The sequence below is a fragment of the Rhinatrema bivittatum genome, chromosome 16 (assembly GCF_901001135.1).
Source record: "Rhinatrema bivittatum chromosome 16, aRhiBiv1.1, whole genome shotgun sequence".
In the NCBI taxonomy this organism is placed as follows: domain Eukaryota; kingdom Metazoa; phylum Chordata; class Amphibia; order Gymnophiona; family Rhinatrematidae; genus Rhinatrema; species Rhinatrema bivittatum.
In genome coordinates, this window is record NC_042630.1 from 42,785,541 (window position 1) to 42,806,489 (window position 20,949).

At 44.6% G+C, this 20,949-nt stretch overlaps 2 protein-coding genes across 7 annotated transcripts in view; both read left to right on the forward strand.

Moving 5' to 3' along the window:
* Window positions 1-6,992: 6,992 nt before the first annotated feature.
* On the forward strand, window positions 6,993-7,955 carry LOC115077544 (olfactory receptor 1019-like). Its single transcript, XM_029579836.1, has one exon. It carries the CDS (start codon window positions 6,993-6,995, stop codon window positions 7,953-7,955), a length of 963 nt encoding a protein of 320 aa, XP_029435696.1.
* Window positions 7,956-15,740: 7,785 nt separating this feature from the next.
* LOC115078151 (killer cell lectin-like receptor subfamily F member 1) overlaps window positions 15,741-20,949 on the forward strand; it is a 45,684-nt gene continuing 40,475 nt past the window's right edge. For all 6 annotated transcript variants that reach the window (XM_029580856.1, XM_029580857.1, XM_029580854.1 and 3 more), the window contains exons 1-2: window positions 15,741-16,252; window positions 18,968-19,066. In XM_029580856.1, the coding sequence (XP_029436716.1) occupies window positions 15,823-16,252; window positions 18,968-19,066 (529 nt within the window). In that variant the 5' untranslated portion in view covers window positions 15,741-15,822. The remainder of the gene's footprint in view (window positions 16,253-18,967; window positions 19,067-20,949) is intronic.

Below are 20,949 nucleotides of genomic sequence, written 5' to 3' on the forward strand. Positions count from 1 at the left end.
CATGGGCTGTGTAGGCCCTACCTAATCCCTTTATGCAATAAGGGGATTAGCACCTCCACAACATGGGTCCAATGCGCAGCAAAACTAATAGCGCTCATCACATGCAAATGCATCGTGATGAGGCTATTAGGAAATCACCCGAAATGCAAAAAAAAAAAAAATGTGAGTCTAAAATGCACATTTTTACGCTAAAAAATGCCTGTCTAGAGAAGGTGTTAATTGCTGAGCACTTACGTACAGAAACTTTTGCGGTCTCTACCGCTTCCCTCCGCTTAGGGCTCAAACCCGCCTACCTCCGTTTCAGGAATCACCGCATTCCGCCTGCTCTGGACCCCAGGGGCTTCTCTCACTCCACGTGGTGGCTGCCATTACATGCCTGCTTTTCATCTGTCTCGCGCACGCGCGAGGACACCCATCTTGAGCGCTCAACCCCCGGAAGCCTGGCCCCGCCTGTGCTGCTGACGTCACGCCCGAGCCCCGATATAACCGGCGTCCAAACTCTCTCTCATCACCTTGCAACGAGGTTCAAAACTCCATAGTTGTTCTTAGTTGCGTTCCTGGTGATCTCCACGTTTCCTGCTTCTGACTACGGTTTGCCTCTGACTCCGCTTCAGCCTGCTGCCTGTCTCTGACTACGGTTTGCCTCTGACTCCGCTTCAGCCTGCTGCCTGCCTCTGACTCCGGTTTGCCTCTGACTCCGCTTCAGCCTGCTGCCTGCCTCTGACCCCGGTTTGCCTCCAACTCCGCTTCAGCCTGCTGCCTGCCTCCGACCCCGGCCTGCTTCCGCTTCAGCCTGCAGCCTGCTTCAGCCTCCGGTTTGTTACCAACTCCGCTTCAGCCTACAGCCTGCTTCAGCCTCTGGTTTGTTACCGACTCCGCTTCAGCCTAGAGCCTGCTTCAGCCTCTGGTTCGCTACTGACTCCGCTTCAGTCTATAGCCTGCTTCAGCCCCTGGTTTGCTACAGACTCCGCTGCCGCCCGCTGCCCTGCCTTCAGCCGGCCCGCGGCCCTGTACAGCCGGTCTCCTGCTTCCCGGGTACCTTGGACTTCCTATCCTTCCTGTTTGCTCTGGTCCCGGTCTAGCCTATCTCAAGCCCCTGGACTTTCAGCCTCTGTTCAAAGTCCCGAGGTCCCAGTGTCCTTACGGGCTCCTCCCGGGGGTTTCCTGGTTCCCGGGTGAACACCTCCTGCTTGTAGCACCGCCTCCTGGCCTACCCTGTCACCCTAGGTAGGCCAGCCCAAGGGTCCACTATCTCGCCAGCAGTATCCAACTGCAACAGAAAAGCAGAAAATACTGCTTTTCTGTACATCCTCCTACTTAATATCATTGTGATATCAAGTAGGAGGATGTTAATATCATGGTAATATTAAGTAGGAGGAACAAAATATTTAAAAAAAAGTTTTTAAAAGTGCCGGTGGTCAGGTTCAGGAAATGGATGCTCAGTTAACAAGATCAATTTCCCAAACCCCTGGCTGTGCGTCGATTAGGAAAATGGACGCCAATAAATTTGGCATCCATTTTCCTAACTGGCAGATGGCCGACTGTTCGCAGCAACGCGACCCCTAATTTGAATATTGCATGGTGCCCCCAGGAGAGGTGCCTGGATATATACTAGAAAAGTAGGCACTGAACACTCAGCACCCACTTTCAATGCGGTTGTTTTGCCTCGGCCCCCAGGATAGACATCAGTTTGGAATTATGTAGCAATTTTCATCTTGCCACCCCTTATTCCAGGTTTTCAGACAAGATAAATAAGAAAAAGAGGAATATAGGAAGTGTCAGTACATAGAGACAAGAGATGTGATTTGGCCAAACCTTTTGGTTCGGTCTTCGTTATTGGTCCACCTTGGGAAATTTCATTTTCCCATGGTTCGGGCTGATTTTATTTTGGCTGCCCCCAAAACGAACACTGATAACTACCACGACCCTTCAAATTTAATTAATTACAATCTCCCCACCCTCCCGATCCCCCAAAACTTGCCGAAGGTCCCTGGTGATCCAGCGGGGTCCCAGGAGCGATCTCCCGCTCTCGGGCCATCAAAATGGCACCGGTGGCCCTTTGCCCTTACCATGTGACAGGGGCTATCGGTGCCATTGGCCTGCCTCTGTCTCATGGTAGGAGCAATGGACGGCCGGCGTCATCTTTAAAAATTTGAAGAGTTGGGGTGGGTTTGGGGTATTTTTGTTTAATATGCCCTTTCTCCCCCCCAAAAAACAATAAGAAAACCACATGAAATTTCGTGGGGTTTCCTATTGTTTCAGCGGCCCCCCAAAATGCAACGAAATAGGAAATATCACCTTTAATTCCTATTTCATTGCAAACACATGCACATCCCTAATAGAGACCACTTAGTCCACTACCTACTCCTCCCATTTGTACCTGCCTACTGTGCTGTCACACATCTTACTTGATTTGTGGTCTCTTCCTCTACCCACTAAGGTCCCTTTGCATCTGTCCCATTCATGCTTGAATTCAACTTTTTTTTTTTTACCTACTACCACTTCCACTGGACATCTCTTCCAGATACAGCTACTCTCACAGTGGAAAAGCATTTTTTTTCACTTTCCTTTTGAGCTTCATGTCTTTATAGAAACAGAGAATCTGAGAGCACATTAAGAGCAGTAAAATCCATCCAGTCTGCCTATTTCCCTCACGTATATGACCCAGAGCTTCTCACTTCATGGAAATTGATACCTGCTAGCTTTTGCTGAAGTCCTGCTAGATATATGAATATACTATGTCTAAGCAATGGCTTTTTTCACAGTTTGCAGTGAATGAGCATTTGAAGAACAAAAAGAGAGGCAAGACTATATCCAGATGCCATGCCGGGAACCCCAATTAATAAAGAACAACTGGACAGTAAGTTGTAATGGGAACCACCTAAGGTTTTCAGGTGCTCAGGATATGCATGCTGGCCTTCGGTGGTGGGGTAGCTGAGATATGGCTCAAATCTTCAACAGATTTACCATCAACTTATTTAGTGGGCATTAGTTCCATGTACATCTTTTGGTGCATTTTAATTGTAATGTCCCTTCCCTTACCCTTTGTGATTGTCATAGTGAAGCAGCTGGGACACTAATGATTTAAGGTATCTGAGACCTCTGCGGACATCTACAACGTGGCTGCCTCAGCTTGTCATTGAATCATGTAACTGATTATTAAAAAAAAAAAAAAAATCCAGCCAGATTTTGATCTGTGCATGCCCAGCATCTACATAGGATGAACATTTTTAATTATACCCAGATTTTGTGAGAAGAGCATTTTGGCAGAGCAAAGAAAGCACTAGATGCTCTGAGGGACTCAGCTCTAAAAAGTCTGCTGTTGTTTTGTCACCCTCCTCAATCATGGTTCGGCATTACCAGCTCTGATCCTCCATTTTGTTTCATCAGGTTATTTAAGCTAACGTAAGACTACTACATCAGCTAATCCCTTACCTCGTATGACCAACATGTTTAACCAATGACTGACAAGATGGACTGATTCAAATCAATGTCATCCAGTCTATAGATTCATTCATACCATTCGGTGCATCTGAAGACAAAGTGAAGATCCATTTCTGTTCATAATAATTCAATTGACTTTGAAGATCCCCTCCCTGTTCAGAGCACTGTACTTGATCTACAGACTGGATGACATTGATTTGAATCAGTCCATCTGGTCAGTCATTGGTTAAACATGTTGGTCATATGAGGTAAGGGATTGGCTGACGTAGCAGTCTTACGTTAGCTTCAATAACCTGATGAAACAAAATGGAGGATCAGAGCTGGGAATGCCGAACCATGATTGAGGAGGGTGACAAAATATCAGGAGCATATGTAATTAAACAGTATATAAAGCAGTTAATAAGATGTATCTTTATAGGTAAATAAGTACCGTTGTCTTTTATTATTATGGATAAATTACAAAATATTGTCGATGCCCCTGACGGGGCGAGACATTTGGACAGCTCCTTGAGCGTTTTTACCACTGGGAAAAGACCGAAAATAAAACGATTAGGGCCGGATTTTAATAGCTACGTGCGGGCATAGATTTGTGCGTAACCTGGCGCGCACAAATCTACGCCCGATTTTATAACATGCGTGCGCAGCCGCATGCATGTTATAAAATCCAGGGTTGGCGCGCACAAGGTGGTGCACACTTGTGCACCTTTTGTGCGCCGAGCCCTAGGGGAGCCCCAATGGCTTTCCCTGTTCCCTCCGAGACCGCTCCAAAATCGGAGCAGCCTCAGAGGGAACTTTCCTTCCGCTCCCCCCACCTTCCCCTCCCTTTCGCTATCTAACCCGCCCCCCAGCCCTACCTAAATCCCCCTACTTTTATTGTGTTATTTACGCCTGCCTCTGGCAAGTGAAACTTGCGAGCGTTGGCTGGCTGCCGGCGCGCAATCCCCCGGCATGGCCGCTGTTCTGCCCCTGGACCGCCCCCAGACTGGTACCCTGCCCATGCCTCACCCCCTTCCCGCCCCTTTTTCAAAGCCCCGGGACATACACGCATCCCGGGGCTTGCGCGCATCACCGGGCCTATGCAAAATAGGCTCGGCGCGTGTAACCCCCTGCATGCGTAAATCCATCCGGATTTACGCATGCAGGGCTTTCAAAATCTGCCCCTAAGTGTCCTTTCCATTGTCACTTAAAACTTAGCAATTGAAAAATTGAAAAATGTTAAAAAATGTGGTGCATGGAGACCAATGATTAAAGAATGTTATAAAGTCATAAAATCTTGACTTGTCTGTAGTGGTGATCATACATATATATCCACATAGACCATTTTCATGGGTTAAAACCCAGTAACACCCAATATTATTTATGAGGTCTCCATTCACATAAAGCAATTAGAATTCAAGTTTCCGTCGATATTGATGTTTTTTTGGTAAAAGATTGAGCATTTACATCATATTAGCAGTTGATTTGAGGAAGATACCTAGTATTGTGCATTACTCTGTTACACATAAAAAGGTACATATTATTAGCTTTAATGTAGAAATAACTACAATAGTCTGTGTGTGCTTCTGCTTACTATCAAGGGATCGTGTTCCTCTGAGATCCTAGCTAGACCTTTATATACCTGCTTCATCTGGCTTCTCTTCCCAGAGAAAGAGACTCCAGTCAGGTGCTAATCACTGTAAGTAAGCCTATTCTTGTCGGGGCACATTTCTTACAAAAATATCCCTTTAATTCTGCATGACACTGGCTTTGTTTTTGTGTATTTTTCCTGCACTGGAGATTAGAACCCTGAACCCTAATTCAGTACTTTTGGGTGCCTCTGTTTAGAAGAGAAGACCACACAAATCTTTAAACGTGCTTCGCTGACTGGGTCGGAGCTTGAGTTTTTCTTTTTATTCCAGATTTTTAAACGAGACAAAACTCAATTCCGGTTGAAGTAAAAACATTTTTATGGCTAGCATTGTTTTGTCCAGTTCCACCAGTGAATCAGCAGGTGGGAAGATTTACCAGGATGTAAGGTTCTGTGTCTAACTTACCCTGAGACTTTAATAGAGCCAGCATGAACGATTAGATGGTGATAAAAGAGAACCTGTCCTTTTCCCCAGGCTGAAGTCAGTGCATGTGTGCAGTCTTAGAGAAGAAGTGCCTTTTCCAAAGGCCATAGCAAAGAAAAAAAAATCAATATTAACACAGCTGGATTCTGTTAAGGTGACTACATCTATGGCAGATAAAACTGTCCTTCTCATCTTGATTTATTTGGTATTCTTGCATCTAGAGAGTAGTATTAAACTTTCATCTCAATATGTGTAGCAAATAGCCTGTTCTTTTTTCTGCACTAGTGCAACCTCTGAACTGTTTTATCTCTTATCAGTTCTGAGCCATTCTGAATCAGCTAAGGCTCCATGATTTATGGGATGGGAGTGTCTTCGACTTAGATGCCAGCTCAACCTGCAAGTGCTGTCAGATCTGCCAAACACCTTAGGTTATGAGGGCTTGAGATCCTCTTGCCATCTGCCTCTTAGATCCATTTCCTAATACTATTTAACTTGCCAACCCAACACCGTTTCCGCTGACGTTCTCTCCTCACTTTCCACCTAATATGTCAATGTTTTCTGGGCCCGACTGCCTTGGAGACAGCGCAGAGCGTGAGGGTGACTTATGACTTCCAGCGGAGGTGGCGTGATGTTAACAAGCTAAAATTAAAAGGGAACGTCTTAAACTGCAGTGCCTCATGATTGCTAACCCAGAGCTGGACTGCCTTTACCACCTGACAATGGAAACTTTAAATCTGGCACATTAACTATATTTTTCATTATCGCCCAAATTTTAAAAGGCCCGTGCGCATAAAAATTGCGGAGTTAAGCACGTGACCGAGCCTTGCACGTGCCGCGCGCATTTTAGAATGGGCCGGCCACGTGCGTAACCCCCAATCCATGCACAAGTGCCAGGCCTGCTGAAAGGGGCAGGCTGGGAGCGGGGTCTGGGCAGGGAGGGGTGGAACAGGAGGTGGCTGGGACAGCACCATTAGACGCTGTCCCAGGAAAGCGCGCGGCGGCAGCCAGCCGGCGCGCGGAATTTAATTCTCCTCCATAGACGCAGTGAAGGATCAAAACAAAAAAATTGGGGTTAAGTAAGGCAGGTTTAGGGGTCTGGGAGGAAAGGGGAAGAGGAGAAGGAAGGATAGGATTAGGGTTAGGGAAGTTCCCTCCCAGTCCGCTCCTTAATTGGAGCGGACTGGGAGGGAACTGGGAAAAGCCCGATCGCGTTGCCATGCGTAATTGAAACATTCCTCCCCCGCACGCTCAAATGGGGCTCCCACTTGTACATGTGCGCGCATGGATATCATATTTTATAATATGCGTGCGGTGATGTGCGCATGTTATAAAATCGGTGTGTCCATGTGCTCGCGCCGGGAACCACGAGCACATGGACGTGCGAGCGAGCACTTTTTAAAATTGACCCCTATATATTTAACTTGCCTTTTGGATGTCATTTTAGTCTTAACAAGAAGAGGCAGACAGAGAGAAAGAGAAACAGTTCAGGCTGCAAATATGGAAAAAGAAAACCAGACCACACTGAGAGAATTCATTCTCCTGGGCTTCTCTGACCTTCAAGAGCTGCAAGTGCCTCTCTTTTTGTTGTTTCTACTCATCTATGTGATCACCGTACTGGGAAACCTCATTATTATCACAGTGACTTGTGTAGACCACTCCCTGCACACCCCTATGTACTGCTTCCTCTGTGACTTGTCCTTCCTGGACATCTGTTACTCCTCAGTCACCGTGCCCAGGATGCTGGTCAGCTTGCTGACAGGTGGTCGATGTATTTCTCTCACTGAATGTTTCACCCAAATGTACTTCTTCATGTTCCTTGCATCCACAGAGCTCCTGCTTCTCTCGTTCATGGCATATGATCGTTATGCAGCAATCTGCCACCCCTTGCGCTACACGCTCGTCATGAACAAGCGGGTCTGCCTCCTGCTGGCTGGCACCCCGTGGTTATGGGGGCTCTTGGAGCCTGTGGGACATGTCACTATGATGTCCCAATTCTCCTTCTGTGGCTCCCACAAAATCAACCATTTCTTCTGTGATCCTACAGCTCTGCTTAGTCTTGCCTGTGCTGATACCCACAATTTCGAAATGCTGACCTTTGTAGTGGGGGTGCTGGTGTCCCTCAGCCCTTTTGTGCTCACGCTAGCATCTTACACCTGCATCATCACCGCCATCCTCAGGATACGCTCCTCTGAGGGGAGACTCAAAGCCTTCTCCACCTGCTCCTCCCACCTTACAGCTGTCATGCTTTTGTATGGGACCATTATCTGTATATATATGAGACCAAACTCTGCACATTCCCCTGTCCTAGACAAATTTTTCTCGTTGCTGTACACCGTTCTGATTCCCATGTTAAACCCCATCATTTACAGCCTCAGGAACCAGGATGTTAAAGGGTCCCTGAGAAAATCTTTTTGCAAATGTTTTCCTAAAGCTCTAGCTAAGAAGCTGGGTACTGTGTGACGTGATCAGTGTTCCCTTGAAGCTGCATGGGAGTCCAGTGTCTCTGTTCTAGCGATGGGTCATTCTGCAGCCTTCTCATGCTTTGAACTGCACGACTATGCAAGGGAGGGTAGGTCCATCTGACGTCCGAGGGACCAGCCTACCCCACAGGGTTCAAACGTGGAAGCCTGCAGCGTTCCCCACTGTTAAGATGTGGGTGGTGGATTCTGTGCAGCTCAGAGGGATCACTGAACATGACATCACCAGCTATTACATGGCTAGAACAGTTTTCCATCTGTAAAAGCAGGACATAAAATAACTCTGTGTTTCCTATCATTGTATAAGTGATTTTAATAAACATGTGTTGAGTGCTACCTCGTGATGAAAGTAGTGATCTGAATTCCAGGATTTTGGTTTTTAGGATCTGCAATGGCCGAGTCATAACATTTTTGTCTCCCCAGCGGGGTCAGATGGCAGGACATTAAAACCCGCCTCCCTTCCATATTTTACAGGCTATTAATCTGAACCAAAAGACCATGATGGGACTATCCATAACTCATGGCTCTTACTTTACTCTTGATTTTACACAAAAAGGTTAGAAAACACATATCACAGGCATATTCATTGTGGATATCCTGAAACCTAATTGGCTGGGGGTCCCCCAGGACAGGTTTGGGAACCTTTGCTCCAGACTTAATGACTGAAACTGTGATTAATAACCATCTTCATGCACCCCTGTCCAACTTCCAACATAACATTTCTATCCTGTAGATCTGGTATGCAGTATTTTCTCCACAACTTCCTTAGACTCCCATAGACAGAAGTCCATTCCCATCTCTGGATGATTTCTTCACTTCTAGACACAGGAGCTTTCAATTGTGTGCTGGTTCTTTTTCCCAGTGGATGTAAGATGGGCGAAATATTCAATAAAATAAACAGAAGTATCTAAATTACTCTTTCTTGTTGAACATTTCATGGATAATCTTCATAGTCTGATCTAAGTGGTCTGGGACTTTATAGTCTGGGATCACTCTTGCAAATTCTGTTCGGTAATTCCAAGAGACCACTTTCAAAGGCAGGATGCTGGGCTCACTGGACTTCTGGTCTGACCTAGCAAGGCACTTGTTTTTGTGGTCTTATAAATCGTTTTATGAATTAATTGTAGAAATATATTTAAGGATATTATCCTTTTATGTTCTGCCTCTGAATGATGGTGTCTCATTTTCCATGTTATAATTTCCTTGTCTGATGTGACTCACATGACATCATCTGCAAGACAGCTTGTGACTATCTATCTGAGTTTCAGTTAACAAACAGGAGTCAGATATTTGTAAAGAGGAGAAAGCTTCATCTCACCCTAAGTCCAGGCCAAAATAGCTGCCAGAAAAGTATGATTCCACCATATTTTAGTTCAGAAGTATAAACTGGAATTGCTTAGATCTCATCACTTAAGGCAAAGGAACACCACCCTAGTCCTCAAGGGCCACAAACAGGTCTGGTTCTATGGATAGCCAAGCTATGCAAGTTAACCTGGTTCTCAGACCAAATGCAAATATGCCTGGTCAACATTTGTAATAGATATCCTGAAAACCAGGAACTCATTTTGGCCTATAAGGATCAAGACTGTAAGCCTGTGGGAAAGGAAAAAACCTGTGTTCTGTCCTCAATTCCCAGTGTCCTAGCTTGGGAGCCTGTACAGAAAGTTAAAACCTTTTCCTTTTTTAGCATTCATAGAGAACTCACATTCTACTACCGAAACATTTATTGACTGATAAACAGCTTGACTTTCACTGCAAATGGCTGGTAATGAAAATTACTGCACAAAAAGGAGACCTTACACAGCTGTGATGAGAAACTGAGAGCTCCGTGATAGGCAGACGACTGCAACCGTGGAGGAAAGCATAGCTACCAGTAAACAGGAGAAACCAGCAGCTAGTGGGAAGTAGATGAGAAAGAAGGCAAGGAAGCGAGGTGAAAAGGGCAATGCTTCTAGGAACCTGCAGAGGATCCAGGAGAGCTGCAAGCTTGTCCAGAGCCAGTTCCAAGCTGAACTTCCAGCAGGAAGTAGGTCTCCCAGGGATTCCAAGGGGCTAGAGATAACAAGGATGTTATTTCCTACTCCAAGTTTACACATCCTTGTTATAATGTATCTTTATACTCCTTCAAATCATCTCTACTGTTTGGTTGGTTATAGTTTCTACTTGTTCGATGTAAACCGAGCTGATTTGATTTGTATCAAGAAATTCGGTATATAAAAGCCTTTAATAAATAAAATAAATAAGAGATCAATAGGAAAAAGCAAGAGAACATGGATAGAGGGGGAGCAAACAGGAACATTTCCAATCAGACGCACAGCAACAATTAAATAATAACCAATAAGGAGAGATCGCTCTACAACATATAGAGAACCTAAGCTAAAGAATGGATGGCATGAATTGATGAGGGTGACATTGTAATAAAGAATCATATATACATACACAATTAAATATATTGCGAAGGCAGAACAGACTACTTTACTTGAACACAACTTGTCTTGAGCTACCAATTAAAATGTTTGAACTAAATCTAAAATTAAAATTAACATGATTAATTTCTGATGCAAGGGCTCACAGTACAAAAGGTCTTTGAATTACCGTAGTTTCTTGTTTTTCTTTCCTGTGTGAGTCTTCAGTATTGCTAAGTTTAAAAAATCTATTGTCACGATCACGCCCATCCGCTCAGCACGCTGTGGGGCTTTGCTGGGCTTCAGGCCTCCGGCTTCGCTCATATACCCCGTCCCGTCCACTTGCACAGCTCATGCACAGCGCTGCTATGGACTCCTCACAGCCTCTAGTCAGAGTGCCAGGCCTAGTCCTGGCACTCCCAAGCAGTACACAGAGAAAAAGGCCTTTATCACAAAAAGGGTTTAATGTAGTCCTATAGCCTCACCGGCTGCAGCCCTGCAACAATGCCTGGTTGACCGTACAAACCCCCAAGCCTAACTGCTTAGGTTCTCCTTAGCAAGCTTGAAGAAAGACTAAAAAGGTTAGGACTTTTCAGCTTGTAGAAGAGACGACTGAGGGGGGATATGATAGAGATGTTTAAAATCATGAGAGGTCTAGAATGGGTAGATGTGAATCGGTTATTTACTCTTTCGGAGAGTAGAAAGACTAGGGGGCACTCCATGAAGTTAGCATGGGGCACATTTAAAACTAATCGGAGAAAGTTCTTTTTTACTCAACGCACAATTAAACTCTGGAATTTGTTGCCAGAGGATGTGGTTAGTGCAGTTAGTATAGCTGTGTTTAAAAAAGGATTGGATAAGTTCTTGGAGGAGAAGTCCATTACCTGCTATTAAGTTCACTTATAGAATAGCCACTGCCATTAGCAATGGTTACATGGAATAGACTTAGTTTTTGGGTACTTGCCAGGTTCTTATGGCCTGGATTGGCCACTGTTGGAAACAGGATGCTGGGCTTGATGGACCCTTGGTCTGACCCAGTATGGCATTTTCTTATGTTCTTAGTATTTGAACCATAATTTCCTTCCAACATTTCTTATACCTCCTTGTCTAAACCTAGGATTTACCATCCCCCAACCTCCTGGTTATTCCAGCTCCATAGAGGAACAGCTGGAGCTTTCCTCTCCCCAGCTTACCTCCATCTCCTCCTCCTCAGACTCGGAGGAGCCTAACTTTTGTGGCCAACTCTACCACGGCAGCACACCCTCTTCCTCAGCTTCCATAGACTCTGCTGAGTCATAGGGGTCAGTCCCAATTTCCTCCACCTGTTCCTGCTCATTCTCCAGCCAGGGGTCAGGTGCCGGTTCAGGGAACCTGGGAAGTGTAGTCTTTGCTACCTTCCTCAGCGCCTTCCGGTGGCTAGGTTTGGTACTGCCAGCTTCTGCTTTTCTGTGTCCCCGCTGTTTCTGCCCCTGGCCAGGTCGTACTGCATCACACTATATATTTGTTTTTTATAGCCATTATGTCGAATATATTTTAATTTTTAATTTGTGTTAAAGGAATTACCACCTCTAAGCCTTGAAAGAAAAAAAAAAAACAGATTTACTACAGTTTATTAGGAGTAAAATGTTCTGCCTCGTCCTGCCATGCTTATTTCCTTTTCGTTCTATCTGCAAATTCTTGTATTTCTTTCACTGATTTTACTGCCAACCCCACAGGTCCACTTCAACAGCCTGACTCCCTGGCAGCAGAACACTTTGATTATGGTTAAAACACACACACACTACGTTTTAGTATCGTGGCTCATTCTATACATTTTAGTGGCAAAGGGAAGGAGAAGCCTGCAGATGGAGTAAGACCTGTAACAGCACAGTAGGCAGGTACCAATGAGCAGACCTGAAGGGGGCGAGGACACTTGGTGGTCCTTATCCATTGTTTACATCAGCTTTCAAATGCTAAGAAAGTTAAGTAGGGTGTGTACAATGGCTGTTTTGGAGGAGTAGGTGTAGTAGAGCAGAGGTTCTGCTGGTATTTCAGTTTTGCAAGCTCCTGTCTTCAGTGCCTGTAAAACTGGTAATATTCCTCTCACAAATCCATCTGTTTGAGTGGACTCAGTATTCTGTTGCAGATTCTTTCTTCCTAAAGATCCAACAGGATGAGGTCTTGTGGATCACAAGGAAACAAACAATAATACAATAAATCCAAGATGTTAAAACTGTGCTTAAGACAGACAAAGGCTGCAGAAAATTAAAGCAAAGGAACTGGCAACAACTCCGTATGGGTTGTTAGCTTAAATATAGTGTATTTGTCCTGCAATTCGACCTGTAGAGGAATTCCTTTGCAGAGGGGAGGTGTCACCTCTGTGCTTGTCTTTGCACCTGATCCACTACAGTCTTTCTCCCATTCTGTCTACGAGAAAGGACTTTGCTAAATTCTGCCCTTCTTGACGGAGGGAATTCCCCAGAGAAAACAGCAAAACCCGGAGGAATCAAAGAGAAGCAGTGTGACTAAATACATTCCCTGTAAGATAGGAATGATTATTAAATATTCCTTGCTGGTGGACAGTTTTAGGTCTTGTGGAGTGGTGAATGAGTTTCATATGTGTTTCTTATTTGTCTTTTACTTTTTGCTTGAATGTAATGCTTAATGGTTCAATTTGTTTTCTGGACTTAATGTCTAACATTTGAGTTCTATACTAGATTTGTAGAAACTGTTTTTTTTAATTGTGCACTGCTTTGAGCTGCTTGTATTTAAAAGCCAGGGGGAAGCAATTAACAAAAGAGTTAAATAAATAATTGTTTTTAAAGACCTGGTTACAAAAGGGGAGTCCTTAGAGCAATGGTGTCATTGGGTGTTCATTCCTTGTATTTCAGTTGCATGATTTATATGGGTTTCAAGCAAAACATCTGAAATATAAGATACACCTATGCCAGAAGTACTCAGTTCCAGAGCGCAAGGGTTTGATGTTTATAATAAATTTAATAAAAATCCATAAGCTATATGTAAGTTATATGTACATATATATATATTCTATGACCAAGCCTAATTTGTATACAGGCTGATGCAGAATGGTGCGCTCAGCTGAGCGCACCGTTTAGCCCCCCTTTGGCCGCATGTTTCTGACGCGCTATTATTACCTCTTATACAGTAAGGGGTAATAGCGCATGGAAAACGCACGGCCAACCCCCCCTCCCCCCGGAAACTAATAGCACTCATCACATGCAAATGCATGTTGATGAGCCTATTAGTTACTTACCCGTAATACAGAAAGTAAAATGTGCGGTCAAGATGCACATTTTTGTCTCAGAAACTAACGCGTGCCCAAAGCAGGTGTTAATTTCAGACGGCACCGGGCAAGTGTACAGAAAAAGCAGAAAAACTGCTTTTCTGTACACCTTCCGACTTAATATCATTGCGATATTAAGTCAGAGGCCTCAAAAATTTAAAAAAAAAAATCTTCTTTAAATAAAAATTAATTAATCTGCCTGCGGCCCGCGGTTTGGAAAACGGACGCTCAATTTTGCCGGTGTCCATTTTCTGAAGCCGTGGCTGGCAGCGGGTTCGACAACCGACGCTGGTAAAATTAAGCGTCGGTTGTGAGACCCGCTGACAGCCGCGGCTTCCACCAGTAAAGAGCCGCTAGGGACGCGCTAGTGTCCCTAGCGCCTCCGTATTAGTGCGGGCCCTAATTTAAATACTGAATCGCGCGCCCAGGAGAGGTTCCTGGGCGCGCGTTGGGAGAGCGGGCGCTCACCTCGAAGTGACGGCTTTCCCGCAGAGCTTATTGAATCGGCCTGATAGTTTGCTTCAGTGCCTTATTTCTGCAGTAGACTTTGTGCTGGGTTCACTGAGAACAAAACTTAGCAAGCATAAAGGGTCATTTTCAAGCCACCCACAGGCTTGTACAGTTTGCAGGTACTATTGGAGCGGACTCCTTATGCAATTTTTAACAGCGAGAAATCAGGTGAAAAGTAACATAAAGTACCTGCACCCATAGCAAGTCTCATGCTTTGTGCCTGCTTCTATTGCACCAGCAGCTGAGAGGAGGAGAGCTGGATGGGGGAGAGGATAGCTCAGCCGCTTGTGAAATTGCCCCGTGCTTGTGAAATTTTCTTCCCCCTCCCCTACAGGAAACATCTACAAAGCAACTTTCACTCGGCCCCCAGGCCAATTTATGGAGGGCAAAGCGCTTTGAAGTTTGCCCTTGGATGGATTCAGAGCGCCACATTCTCATATTTTCTGGGCTGCTTCCAAAAACATTTTGAAGAGATGTATTTGAGGTTTTGTTAATTAAAGTTTAGTCTCCCATTTCTCTCTCATTAAGGGCTGGATGTTTTAAGCTTTTTATGTCCTTTTTTCTTCCCACACACACTGGGGAGGGGGAGGGTGGGGGGGACCTGTTGCCCATTCCTTAATGACCGTTTTCCACTATAAAATTAAGTTTATGCATAACATTCAGATTTTCCTCTTCTAGCCCCTATTCCCCCCCTCACTCATTTCTATGCAGCGCTGTACAAATACACATAAGAGACCGTCCCTTCCCCGCAGAGCTTACAGATACAGGGCAAAGGAGGCTCTGGGAGGTTAATTTCCCTGCATTTCGCCTTTCCTATCCCCATGTTTTCATTTCCTAAGGAGCGCAGAGCCAGTCTGTTCAGTTTTTCCCACGGAGCCAAGCCTGAAGGAAACGCACGGCGGCTTTGCTTTTATTTTTGACAGATTGGTTTGCAATTTTTTTTTTCTTTTTTAAGGTAATCGATTTGTGAATGTTCACGAGAGAGGCACAATGGCCCGCAGGCACCGGTAAATCTCACAGGCATGCAAATTCACCTCCTCTTCTCAAGAAAATCCCTCCATGCAGCCCCAGTCTCTGCTGCTGCGGAGGAAGCCTAAAATGCCCGTGCAGAACCCACTTCCTGAGAAAATACTGATAAAACTAGAGATGGCGGTGGGGGGAGGGGGAGATGGAAATTCTGCGGGGGGGGGGGGGGGGGAGTGAGGATTGCAGAAACACATGAAAGGCTTCCTTTGGTTTAACCGTTGTGACTGTTTACAGAAATACTAGCAGTCGGAGATCAGATCAAAGCTCAGGAACGGAAAAGGGGTAGAAGATAAGAATGGAAGTTTGTTTAAAAAAAAAAACAAAAACATTGGCTGGGAAGAGAAAATGCCATAAAATGGATGGGCGGAGCAAAGATCTGGACAGTGTCTAGGGAAGAGTAATTTGCATTGAGTTTTGCACTGCTAGAAAAGTCACACACACACACCTAATCCAGTCCTGGTTTTTTTTTTTTTTTTTTTTTTTTTAACTGCTTTTACTAGCAGTTTCGGTTTTACTTTCAAAGTAGAGCAAGAATAGCTGGGAAAAAAATTTGCCCGGGAACTTTATAAACGAGGTCTGGTAAACAAGGGGAGCACAAAGCAGCAGGTCAGGGGGGAAAATCGCGCATGGACAGCCTGAACCCCTTCATCTCCAAACTAAGGGGGGCACGGGGAGGAGGCTTCCGTCCATGCAAGAAACAGGACTCAGAGTCGCAGCTGAAAGAAAATTTCAAGCAGAACTTCCATGCAAAAGCGGAGGAGAGGCTGGAGCTGGAACCAGAGGAGAAGCTCCAAAAGCCGCCTGTAGGGCTGGATCCTGCCCGGGAGTGGAGGAGAAGCGGACGAGCCGCAGATGTGGAGGGGACGTTGCAGTCCGGCCACGTGGAGTCCAGGGATCGGGGCGCGGGCTTATTGCAGGATCCCATGCAAAGTCCCTTGAGACAGAAGCCAGGAGCAGCCCCGGGAACAGATCCGGAGTGCAGGGAGCTGTCGGAGATTTCAGGAGCCACGGAGGAAGGAACGGGGAGCAGACAGAAGCAGGGCTTATGTAAAGCAGGTAGGACTGGTTTCCATTTGGGATAATCTATCCGGTGGGGGTGGGGAGGATGCAGGAGGGATCAGAAAGATTGTCACCGAAGGTAAGTTGTTCTGCAAAATCCGAATTACCCCTTAAGCAGGCTGAAATCTGCATCCAAGCCTTGCTTTGACACCCTGACAACTCAGAAACACAGAAATGACGGCAGAAGAAGACCAAACGGCCCATCCAGTCTACACAGCAAGCTATGCACTTTATCCATTTCCCCCCCCTTTTTCTCTCTCCCACCTGTTACTATTGGCTTCCAGTACCCTCCAGCCCTAATTTCCCTCCACCCCACCACCAATGTAGAGAGCAGCCCCGGATCTGCATCCAAGTGAACATCCAGCTCAATTAGGGGTAGCAACTGCTGTAACAAGCAGGCCACACCCTTACCCCATACTCTTACCCATCCCTGTTTTTTTTTGTTTTTTGGGGGGGTTTTTTTGGAAATGGCAGCCCTCCATCCTTCTGCTCCGTGAAGGTGGAACACCAACCACTGGCATCCCGCTCCGTGAATGCCTCTGTGGCTACTGCCGCTCCTTGCAGTGTTTTGCTGCCTTCTCTTTATTAGAACTGAAGGGACACACATGCTCCCGATAAAAACCCATAAACCATCTCCTTTCTCTCACAATCAAACACACATCCTCATTCTCCTTTCTCTCACAATCAAACACACATCCACATTCTCTCATCTGCTCTACACACAACCATTATTCCTTTTGCCAGCTGAACCATGTCAGCACTTAGGCAGGAAGAGCCAAAATTACAAAAGCAGAACTGAGGGAATTTCCAGGGAAGGTTCGCAGTAAATGACTGATAATTCTGTGAAAGGCTGAAATCAGAAAGAGATCATCACCCTGCCAGCAAATGAGATGAAAGCAACCAAAATAGCCTACAAGAAGAAAACCATAGGAGTCGCGAAAGCCAGTATCTATACATAGTCTCAATCATAATATATGCTTATTACTTTGTAAGTTTGATTTTAATTAATACAACAGAGACACAGGGAGATAAAGTGACATGCACAAGGTCACAAACCCGAGTCAGTGTCTGAGGTGGGGATTAAAGCTGAGTCACAGGGAGCTAAAGCAACTCCCTAAAGATCACACATATAAAGGCAGTGACAAAGCCAGGGATTAGAACTGAGCCCCAGGGAGATAAAGTGAGCTCCAGGGTCATGCACAACTAAGGACAGACCAGGAAATGACCAGGGACTCCCCTCAAGGTCACACAGAGTGAGTCAGTGGCAGAGCCAAGGATTTAAAATTCAGGCACAGGGAGAGAAAGTAACTCCCGCAGGATTACACACAGACAGACAGACTGATACAATACCATGCACATAAAAATGTGCATCTAAACTATGCGCCTATTTTTTCCACGGGCACATATCCACCGCTCCTGGCTGTGCCATGCTATATTTTAATGAGCTGCCACACTCGGCTAAAATTGTTCCTTCCTAGCGCTCAAAAGCATTGGGTGCCCAGGAGATGTGGCTGTGCATGGGCCAGGAAAATGGGCGCTCAGTATGTGCATCCATTTTATCCCTCCGCAGATAACTCACATGCACAATATACAAACACGCCTGCAGTGAGTAAACAAACCCTGACATTTTCCCCCTAATTTTAAATGCTGCAAGCAGTAGAACTATCACAATGATACTAAGTTGTAGGAACCACAGAGACCAGTTTTTTTTTTGTTTTTTTTAAATGTGCTCTTGACTCGTAGTATGAGTTAACCTCAGCCCCAGGGCTGGCATTAAATTTGTCACATTAAAAATGAATCATTGGTCAACTGGCGATTTATTTGCATCAGGGGGTAATAGCTAATAGCCTCATCTACATAGCACTTACATGTGATGAGCGCTATTAGCTACACGTCGTTTGGATGCGCTAAGCTCCTTATTGCATCAGGTCTTAGTCTAGCACGTCCAAAATGCATGTGCAACTACTGGTTATCCTGTGTGCAAGGCTGAGCATACTGTATTGCATTGGCCCCAGATAGTGGGAGAAGACCCAGAGATTAGAAGTGAGGAATAGGGAGATAAAGTGACTCCATCCAAGGTCGCACAGAAAATCAAGTACAGAAGATGCAATTACAAGCATTCCCTTACACGGCTGAATAATACTAATATTACTCTGAATAATACTAATAATATCTGACATCCATAAAATCTCTGATGTCTGAAGGGACACATCTCACCCCCCCCCCCCCACACACACACACACACATACAAGGTACATCGTTACTCGGTGCCTATGGAGGGCTGTGATGGGTGGGGGGAGGGAGAATGATGGGGCTGTATTGTCATGGTTGTGGGGGAGAGTTCTGGGGCTATAGGTCACTGTATTAGGAGGGGTAAGTGATGGATTTAAAAAGAGTGAGCCCTGGGGCTGTAAGGGGAAAATAACACAGTATTTAGAGCTTCTGATAATAAGCATTTTTATTTTATTTAAATATATTTATTTATTTTAAATACTTATAATTCACACCCTCCAATTATTATTTGCATTTACAAAATGAGTAACCCAGTAAATGTAATAAAAAATACCAATATGTCAATTTTAAGCATCTTTAAAAAAACCACTAATTTGCTAAACAAAATTACCACTAAAATTTAACATTCTATAGTCACCTACAATCAGAAACCTATCCATAATGCTCCTTTTTCTCTCCTTTGGGTTGCTTTTTTCACAGGACATCGTTGGTATAGACGGGTTGAAGTGCCCTTGTGGACTGTTGTTCTTATCCTGCTTCCTTTCTGTACGGCAACAGCTGTCCTAATAGCCAAGTTAGGTGAGGCAATGTTTCTCCCCTTGTTCTTATAATTATTTTGCTGTAATGCAACTTTGAACTCTTATTTATTTATTTATTTATTTATTTATTTATTTATTTACAATCTTTTCTGTACCATCACAATGGTTTACATAGAGGCACATATATTTAGTTTGGTTACAAAAAGTATCTATGACAGTGCCATTACAGTGTCGGTACATGCTTATATAATATAAGTTATAAGATAGGTGACATGGATCTAGTCCATTTATATGATTAATAGGGAAATCATACAAGAATGTGCTTAAACTGAAATTCTCTAACATTTATCATTTGAGTATGTAAAAAAAATTAAAAGAATGTGAGACCACGCATCTCGATAACCTTGTTCTGTGTTTCTTATTCTCCGTTCTCATTGTAAAATGCTTTTCTGAATAGCCATGTTTTTAAGCTTTTTTTGAAGAGTTTTTGGATCACTCTGTAATCTTGTTTCTAGTGGCAATGTGTTCCAAAAGGTTGGACCAGCCAAGGATAGTGCTCGCTCTCTAACTTGTGTTAGTTTTGCTGTCTTTACCGAGGGGATGGTTAGTAGAGCTTTATTGGCTGATCTCAGATTTATCTGGGGTATGTGTAAGCGAAGCGCTGTGTTTAATCAGTCAGCTTTTTCTTCATTGATTAGTTTGTGAATTATGCATAATGTTTTATATTGCACTCTCTGCTCTGTTGGTAAGCAGTGTAGCTCTTGCCAGTGAGTATTCTGGCGGCAGAGTTTTATAGGACTTGTAGTGGTCTTATTGTCGAGTACGGTAATCCCAGAAATAGTGTGTTACAGTAGTCTGTACTAGTGAAAATCAGTGCTTGAAGTGTTTTTGGGTTAGTAGTGGTTTTAGCCTCCTGAGGACCATAAGTTTGGTGTAGCCTTCTCTAACTTTCAGTGATATGTGTTGTTTAAGGCTAAGTTCTGTGTCAATTATTACTCCATTAATCAGATGGGAAACACAAGGGTAGTTTTCAAAGTAATCTAGCTGTGTTAAAATGGTATAATGTACCTCAATTGCACTGTGTGAAAACTTTAGCACCTCAGCTCCTGTTTCTCTCTATGGATTGTGAGGTTGAAGAAGGAAAAAAGCTTGCATATCGAACTGTATTTTCGATGGGTATCCTGAATGCAGGAGAATGCAGCGTCCCAGGGTCAGTTCCTCTTTCTCTCTTTCTGTCCACTAGTCCTGGGTGCCAGAGTGCTTTCTGGCAGGAGGAGGGAAGCATTCAACCTTCAATGCCCTAGGACGTAGGCTCTCAGGGGCGAGTCTCTTTCTCTCCCAGATATACTCTCCCAGATATTGCTTTAGGGTCACCAACAAAATCATACTGCAACCAAAAATAACTTCAAACAGATCAGCAAAAACTCCAATTGATCTTCATATAAACAAAAGCCTCTAATAGTACCAATTATCTCAGAGCTGCACAGCTGAGCAAGTGACCCTTCAGGTGGCAGGCACTAAGATAAAGGCCCAGTACTCCCAGTGCTAGAAGGTGGGTACCAGTTTGGGGACTGGGGTTGTTCTGTCTCTCTCCTGATATTAAAATGAACCTCCGGGTTAGAAAGTCCTAAAACTAGCAAAATAACCCCCTAATCTTTCTCCAGAGCAGGAGTGGTGACAAAAAAAATCCTTAAAAGAAAACAGAAATAAAATCTTCAACAAAAAGTTCCTCTTTCTTCGCTGATGGTAAATCACTGCCGTCTTTCCTTGTAATGCAAGAAGGGAACCACAGTTCTTTTCTCTGACTTCCTCAGGTAGGAGGGGAAGTCCTTCCAGAGGTGCGCACCTATCGCTCACTCTGCCGGCTGTCATGCAGGCTGCCTGACCAATCCAAATAGCCTCAATATTAAAGCTTATGCTAGG